The following is an 8,848-nucleotide window of genomic DNA, read 5'->3' on the forward strand; positions in this document are numbered from 1 at the left end:
CTTGAATTAAATTAAAAAAAAATTAAATTAATTCAAAATGATAATTAGAATTGAATTAGGAATAGTAATAGTATATATACAAAACCATACAAAAAATTGGAAGTTAATTCCATGAAAAAGTATGAAAAATTGAAGAAAATTGAAAAAATTCGAAACTGTACGGACAGTTCTGCGATCATGAAACTATCAAGACAAATTTCGATTTTTGTCAAATCTTCAAAAAATCATAACTAATTCAAATAAAATCCAAATTGAGTTCTGTAAAAGGCTAACTTGCTTAATTTTTTCCATACTATCCAATAAAAATAATGCCAGAACCGAAATAACAATTATTTTTCACGAAAATTTCACAATCATCAATCAATCATCAAATAACACTCAATACAACATGATACCATCCAAAGAACATACAAACAATCGTTTTAAAGTCCAAATTACATGTAAGTAAATCAATTACCATGGCTCTGAGGCCAGTTGTTGGAATTTATTTTACCAGGATCTTAGATCTACTCACAAGTATGTTTATTAACATCCTAAATATGAACTTTCTAAAACGATAAATTAAACACATATAAAGTTTAAGAAACCTTACATTGGGTGCAGCGGAATATAATGACTCCTTCCGTTCAGATATCTAGCCCTTGATTCCTTTCTGTAGCAGAGCATTATCAATATCTGAACCTGGATCTCTTTCTCTGAATCTTTGATGCTGAAACTCCTTTGCTGATGATCTTTCTTCACGATCTTCCTCACTATGATTGAGGTATCACTTGATGTGTGTGGGCACTACTGTAATCACTAAGGATTTCGAAATTCTCAAGAGGGAAGAGAAGAAGTGACAGCTAAAGATAGGGAGAGAGAAGGCTCAGGTTTTTCTCTGAAGGAAAAATAGAAAATTTAAGTGTAAATTTCCTGAAGCCTTCACTATCTATTTATAGCATTCCACTAGGGTTAGGTTTGAATTATTTGGCATTAAAATAATGAAAAAATCAGTTTAAATTTCCTACAAAAGTGGCTGGCCCTACACTTAGTGGATTGGGCCTTGCTTTTTGCAATTTTGCAATTTTAACACCTTTTGTATCTGATTTTCTCAAAAATACCAATTTCCTAATTCAACCATTTAAATGCCAATTCTAACTATTTAATAACTATAAATAATTATTAAATAATATTGTCATTTATCATATTTATTAATTGAACCATACAAAGTATCATAATTAACAAATATGCCCCTATAAACTCTTTCTTTACAATTTCGCCCTTACTTAGTGAAAAATTCACAAATAGACATAGTCTAATTTGAGAATTATAATTGATTAATCAAAACCAATTACATGAGTCTTACAAGCAATATTATCTCAACTAGTGGGGGGACCATGGGTCTATATAACCGAGCTTCCAATAAGTAGATCAAGAATTTAGCACTAAAATTCACTAACTTATTAATTCTTCGTTGAATCCACGCATAGAACTTAGAATTGCACTCTCAGTATATAGAATGCTCTATATGTTCCACCATATAGACACATCATTAGTTATCCATTGTTATAATCCTAATGTGATCAATGATCCTCTATATGAATGATCTACACTGTAAAGGGATTAAATTACCGTTACACCCTACAATGTATTTATTCCTTAAAACACTTGACCCCGTATAAATGATATTTCAGCTAATGTGAAATGAGTACTCCACCATTTATGTTCGTTTGGTCAAGCTCGAAGGAGATCATCCTTTGCTTACTATTCGCCAGATAGAAGCTATAGATTCCATGTTTATGATAGCGCTCCCACTCAATTGCACTACCGTGTTCCCAAAATGTACGTATCACCCTGACCTAAAAGTAGGCTTAACTAACAAATCAAAGAACACGAATAGCCTTTCAAGATTGAGCCTAATCATATCAGGATTAAGATCATTTGATCTAGGATCAACTAGGCGATATTGACTTGAATAGATATTACGGTAAGTTTTAATAAATCTAAGTCAAAGTTCAATATCGGTCCCTTCCGATGCATACTCCATGCATCCAACCTGAGCTTTACTTTAACCAATGCTCTGGAAAGAACATAGTATTTCTCCAAATACAAGTAAACTCTTATTGTAGATTATCATATCAGTAAAACCCTATGTCTGATAAATCTAGGAAACTTTATTCACATAGTCATGTTTACTTTCCAATGTGTTGACGACACAATAAACAGGATCAAGTATGTGAAAAGGGTTTCAGATGAATTTATACATTATGTACATATAATCATGAAATAAATCATGTGAACCATGCAACATTAAATGTTATTTCTGATCTATATTAATAAGTAAATCTGATTATATTGAAATGAGTTTTATTTAGGGCATAAAACCCAACAATAATAACTTAAGCACTTTATTTGGACCATATACAATACATTTCTATATAAGTTGAACACCATTTTTAATGTAGATTATTTGTATTAGAGTCTAATACTCTATGACATAAAAGGTACTTCATCATCAATAAGTTCTCTCAGTTCATCCATGCTTCAACTAATGTACATTGGAAAGCCTGTAAAAGACTCATTCGATACTTAAAAGGCACTCTGTCTCATGGTCTGTTCATTTCTCCAGCATCTCGATTGTCTATTAAGGCTTATTCTGATGCTGACTGGACAACTTAACCTGATGATTGCAAGTCTACTGGTGGATATGGTGTTTTTCTTAGTCCCAATCTCATCTCTTGGTCAGCTAAGAAGCAACAAGTGGTACACGATCCTCCAAAGAGTGAATTTTTTGCCTTAGCAAACACAGCTGCTGAGCTTAAGTGGTTGCATTCAAACTTCACTGAATTACAAGCTGTTCTAGCTGATGTTCCCATTATTTGGGTGGACAATCAAGGAGCTGCTACTTTAGCAGCTAATCCAGTATTCTATGCTCGCTGCAAACATATTAAAATTGATAAACACTTTGTTCGTGATTAGATTCTCAATAATAAAGTGTTTGTTCGATATGTGCCATCTGTAGACCAAGTTGCAGATATACTCACAAAATCTCTACCTAAAGATCGATTTCACTATCTAAAAGACAAACTCAAAATTATTTCTTCTCCTTTTCGTTTGAGGGGGGATGATAACCACCTAACAGATATGTGAGTTGGTTAGAATTAGTTAAAGTTAGTTAAGCTATTGGTTTAGCTTGTTGAGTTTGTTTTCATTCAGTTGTAATTAGTGTATAAATACACTTGATTGAGCAATAAAGACAGTGAGCTTCCAGTCTTTCTTTGCTTTCAAACACACTCTATTTTTCTTTCTTCCTCTATTTTCTTTCTTCAATATTCAACATTATCACTCTACAGCTGCAACAAAGACATTCTTAAAGTATTTATCAATAAAAAATAAATGCTGATTAATCTGATGCAGCAGATCTGATATCTGGTATGGCAAATCACATAGCTCTTTCTTTTGACATCAGCCATATCCAAGATTTGATTTTCTAGTTGTTCAAATCACACTCTTGAAGCCACACAATTAACTGTAATCAATAGCTGTAACAAAATCACCAATAGTCAAGGGAGTTAAATATATTTGACCTTTTGTTTCATAACAATAATTATACCATACATAAAAAGAATAGGGGTTTTTTCATTTTTACACTCTAAAACAGTTTTTTTTTTTTTTTTGCATTTTTACGGAATTCTACACAGAAACCCTTATTGCAACTAGCGCTGCAACCTAAATTGCAATAAAAAACCGTATAGAAACCCCTATTGCAACTAGCGCTGCAACCACTTTTGAAACCCAAACCGTAAATTTGAAAAAAAAAAGTTAAAAAAACAGTATATGGGATAATTCCCCAAAAGAATATTTATTTTTAAAGCAATAAATTGATATCAATTCAAAGTGAGCTATATTTTTAAATAATGAAAAGAATATTTAATTGAATAAATACTATTGTATTGTGATTAATTTATATATAAAAAAAAAAGAATATTTAACAATAAATTATTTAAATAAAATTAAACTAAATGACAAAAAAAAAAAGATATTTCGACCTCAAATGTTTAGCCTCAACACATCACATACATAAAAGCTCCACCACCATTTCAACTCAATGAGTCACACTAAAAGATTAAATACATTAAAAGAAAAATAGATTATATATATAGATAATTATGTAATTATAGAGCATATTTGAACACTTTTATTAAGTCTATCTTTATGTTATTTTAGAGTCTATTTTTAAGGATATTTTTAGTAGTTTTCATTTGTTATTGTTTAGGTTTACGCTTGTTTTCTTCTTGTTTAAGACTTTAATAGTTAGGTACATCATATGAGTTGAAATGAGAGAAAATGTACTAAATAAGATGAATTTTATAGATTTATCATAGATTTTGAAGTTGTAAGATAAAATGAGTGAAAACTCTAAGTTTTGGATGCTCAACATGCTTCGTTTGTGATCAAAAATCAAGTATGAAACTTTAAGCTAATTTTTTACTATGATCTGTTCACTTTTTAAAAAAAACGTTGTGAAGGAAAGTTCTAGATCTATCTTTCAGCTTTCCAAAATATTTTGAATCGTCCAATTTCAAGCTGTATCGAGAAAGTCATGACCAACATACAATCAATCGTCGTAGCAGGAATTTAAAAAAACATTAATCTTGTAAAAAAAAAAAAAAGGTAAGTCACAACATGGAATAGAGCATTGCAGCCCGCCTCCCTTCAACAAGAAAAAAGTTAGGTTTTTGAACCTAGTTTCAATTTTTAAGAGGAGACTTGAAGGGGGACGACTTGGGAGGCCAAAAACACACTGTGGAGCATCCCAATTCACTCTCAAGAGTTTTTCTTCCTATTTCTTTTGAATTCTAAGTTTATTTTGATTATTGTTTATGTTTGAGATGTCGATTATGAACGAAATCTCTTTTTAAGATTTTTATGTGAATCACTTGAATTGTTTTTTATGAAATTAGATAATTACATTAATAAGTAAAATAAATAATGGTTGATAATCATAATAATTGTAATTTTTCTCATTATTATTTCTCTAAATTTGTATTGTTTGCTTTATTTTATTTATTTGTCTCAAACATTTCAATTAATCAAATAAAAATAAAAAGTTAATTAATTTGTAATTGGTAATCAATCTTTCTTAGAACGATACTCTATTTTATCATCAATTGATTCAATTGCGTATACTTACGTATTAGAAGATTAATGATCATGTTAGAGTAGTGACAAAGCATGATCGTAATAGTGATTACGATCAATGGAGTTATTAAGCGTAGAACATCGTTGCCGTAGACAATGATGTGAAAAAAAAAAATGAAAGTTATAAAAAGTTGGAATTTTCTATTGTATAAAGCTAAAAATATTTGAAGCGATTTTAGAATGTTAAATCAATATCTTTTCTTAAATTGTATATATATAAATATAAATATTAATTGTCGCTGAACAACTTATGATAAAATCATTCTTTTATTAATTAATTTAATAACTTATTTACAAAAAATTATACATCAACTAATACATAAAATAAAACATTTAGTGTTTATTTAATAATTACTACAATAAAAATTCATTAACATTATTAGTACTTAATACTACGATAAAAATTTATACCAATAAAAATTCATTCATTAGCGTCATCTTATAATATATTAAACACCACTAGTACTTAATAATAAACAAAAATTCATTAACGTCATCTTAGGCACCACTGGTGCTTAATCCTAACCCTCTTTCAAAATCCCAAGCTAGTAACATCCTTGAATTTTAGCACCGCTTATATCCAATTTTAGATTTGAGGCCGAATCAATCTAACTACTGAATTAACTAGAACAACAGCAAGATTATATAAGGTCATTTCGTCTAAACCATTTTTAATCACCTTTACTTGAGAAGTTTTTACTCAAAACATAGAGTTTTTCATTATTATACCTTCCAAAATCTTTCTTTTGACCATTCAATTCAAGGCCAAAGCAAATACAATAACGGTTTACAAAAATAAATACTACAAATTCGTCCATGAAATGAAACCTGAAGAACTGAACTGGTTTCATTTGACTAGCTCTACTTCTACGAAGTTCACAAGAAAGAAAGCATATAAATTTTTTAACATGGCCTCATAACCCTATTCAACCACAGCCAGTAAGTCACTCTCTTTGCAGAAACAATGCTTTGAGTTTGATCCCAAATCCACCTGATTGATACACAAAACAACCTCATTAATATTAAAAACCAATATCAAGAATAATCTATTATTAGCAAGAGCTAAATTTCACTGAGTGTACTTGACTATATTTCACTTGGTTATGCAAGTGTGTATACTTTGTCTAATGATACACAATTTTTGAATACTTATACGTGTTGAAATTCATAATCTTCAGAATTTATTGAACTTGTAGCTATTCATTGGTATGGGAATATAGCAATATTTAGACACTTGGGATTGCAGCTAAAATAACCTCATCTAAGATATTGCTTTTGATTTAATACTAAAAATGACAGAAATCATAGTAAGAAAACAGTTATGATGTCTTGAACTTGAACTATAAAGGACACCATTTGAAAGCTTCAATTTCTTTAAGTAATTAGTACTATTTACCTCAAAAGCATTTATGTCTGAGAAAAGAACCTGCATAAGAACAACCATTCACTCCATCAAAATTTGAGCCAATACTCTTCAGTATAGGAATTTATCACACTGGTTAATGTTTTAAATACTCACCTTCAAACCAGCTTTCACTTCCCCAACGTCACTACCAACAGAAAGGACCTGAGACAATTGCAACAATGATTGTCAAAAATATTCTAACATACTTATTTATTTCTAGAGATCCTTAAAGCTTTTGGACTCCACAAAGACAAGAGAAACCCATGGCAGGAGGTCCCTTTAGAGACATGCTATTCGAGCTTTGCTAGGAGAAAGAAAGATTTGCTTATTGAACTATTAATGAGACTTGAGACCAGAGATATATTAATGGGTTTGAGTATTTGATTTCGTATATCTAATAAAAAAGAAGTTTACGTTTCAATTTTATCATAAAAATCAAATATTTACTTTACAAACTAAGTATACTATACTCAACCTGAAAAACAAAATATAATAAGTCAAAACGCATTCATAAAACAGTACAAAGTGTTGGGATTTCTCTTACTTCACCCATAAGATAACGCTCAAATTTGACAGCTGATTTGGGCAGTAGAACTCCACCAGCTGATTTCTGTTGAAAGAAAAAACGACTGGTTATGGAATTGAACTATACACGTAGGGAAGCCTTTCCAAAATGTAGAAATATGTAAATATTATGGCATTTGATGCATTTGATATAGAATAGCATAACAAAAACTAACTCGAAAAGCACCCTCATTCTATTTTTCTTTACTTTTAACCTCGCCAATGTTTACATCAACTCCCGAAAAGTCCTATAGGCTATAGACATACCTCTCAAAAGCCACACAACACCAATTTATAACAAATAGTAAGTTATATTAAAAAAGAAATGCAATATATTTCAGCAAGAGAACTAGAGCCATTATATTTTCTAGTAATTCATCTTAAACCACCAAAAAGATGGTATCAGGTTTCAGAACTATATTTCTGTAAGTAATAACATAAAACATAAAAAAAATAAAATTGTTTGAAACTGACTACAAGGCAAACTAACATAGTGACATGAAACCTTACAAAAAAAAAAAGTAAAAAAAAAAAAACACAGTGGCATGAAAATACACAACTAAAAGTTTTACAGGGTTGAAATCCACCTTTTTATTTTCTTCTACTAATTTCTTATTAGTTTCTAAACTTATAGAATAATGAGGAGATTATCTAAAGCACCATCTCGAGAATATTTCAACCATTCATTTCAATATGGATTTTTAAAAAAAAAATAAAAACCCTCTTAATTAAACACAAATCATGTAGCAAGCAAGGTACACTATGAGTATTTCATAATTTAATACGACACCTCAATGTTTAACATTCAAAATTATTAAACTTAGGAACAATTGGCACTAAGAATGAGAGAGAAAGTAATCAATATACCTCAGGAAGCTCCTCAAGACGAACAAGGACTCTATCAGCTTGTGGAACAACCTGCAACCCACGAATTAAAATCACATTATAAACAAAACCCACTTCAATTTTCACCCAAAAAAGATCGACAAACCAAAATTTCATCCCAATTACCATTTAAACATAATTGGTCTGACATTATACAATACACACACACGCAAAAACAGAACTTTTATGGATAAAATAGAAATGGATAGAGTAAACACACACCTTTGTAGGTTCCCATGTCTTCGAAATGGCACACACTCTGAGTGAGTTTCTTCGCATGCCTAAAGAAAACCGTGAATATAAATACATATATAGAAAATATATACAAAGAAAGAAAAAAAGCATATACCGAGGAAGAATTAGAAAAAAGGAGCTTGAAGTTACCTGGAAGAAGCTTGTGGTTAGAGAGGGAAGAAGAGTTGGGGTTGGGGTTGCATAGGAAGGGTTTGGGGATAGTGAGGAAAGCGGACGCCATGGATTAGGTTGAGGTAGCTGAAAGTAAAGATAGAGAGAGATAAGAAAGCAAAGGTTTTTGACTTTGGGTTTAGTTTTGGATTTTGGAGTCTCCGTAGGGAAGTGTTGAGTGTTAAAACTTAAAACTATTCGCACGTGTGAGATAAGGTAGCACGTGACGGGTCCGATAGTGTTCTAGACAGTTCCCTTCCCCTCTCGACTCTCCTTAACTAGCTGGGCCATGCGAAGAGAGATAACTAGGGTTGATGTAAAAATAGTGGAATTTACATACAATACTAATTTTTTTTTAAAAAAAAAATTATATTTATACTGTGATAATTTTTACATTTATACTAGTTT

At 30.6% G+C, this 8,848-nt stretch overlaps 1 protein-coding gene across 1 annotated transcript; it reads right to left on the reverse strand.

Moving 5' to 3' along the window:
• Positions 1 to 5,874: 5,874 nt before the first annotated feature.
• Positions 5,875 to 8,610, reverse strand: LOC115710712 (10 kDa chaperonin 1, chloroplastic). The gene is made up of 7 exons (XM_030639070.2): positions 8,420 to 8,610; positions 8,258 to 8,316; positions 8,018 to 8,068; positions 7,131 to 7,196; positions 6,701 to 6,748; positions 6,578 to 6,607; positions 5,875 to 6,172 (listed from the first exon to the last, which is right to left on the reverse strand). Exons 1-7 carry the CDS (start codon positions 8,508 to 8,510, stop codon positions 6,104 to 6,106), a joined length of 414 nt encoding a protein of 137 aa, XP_030494930.1. The 5' UTR covers positions 8,511 to 8,610; the 3' UTR covers positions 5,875 to 6,103.
• Between the last annotated feature and the right edge of the window lie 238 nt (positions 8,611 to 8,848).

Source organism: Cannabis sativa, chromosome X (genome assembly GCF_029168945.1).
Source record: "Cannabis sativa cultivar Pink pepper isolate KNU-18-1 chromosome X, ASM2916894v1, whole genome shotgun sequence".
NCBI classification, from domain to species: Eukaryota; Viridiplantae; Streptophyta; class Magnoliopsida; order Rosales; family Cannabaceae; genus Cannabis; species Cannabis sativa.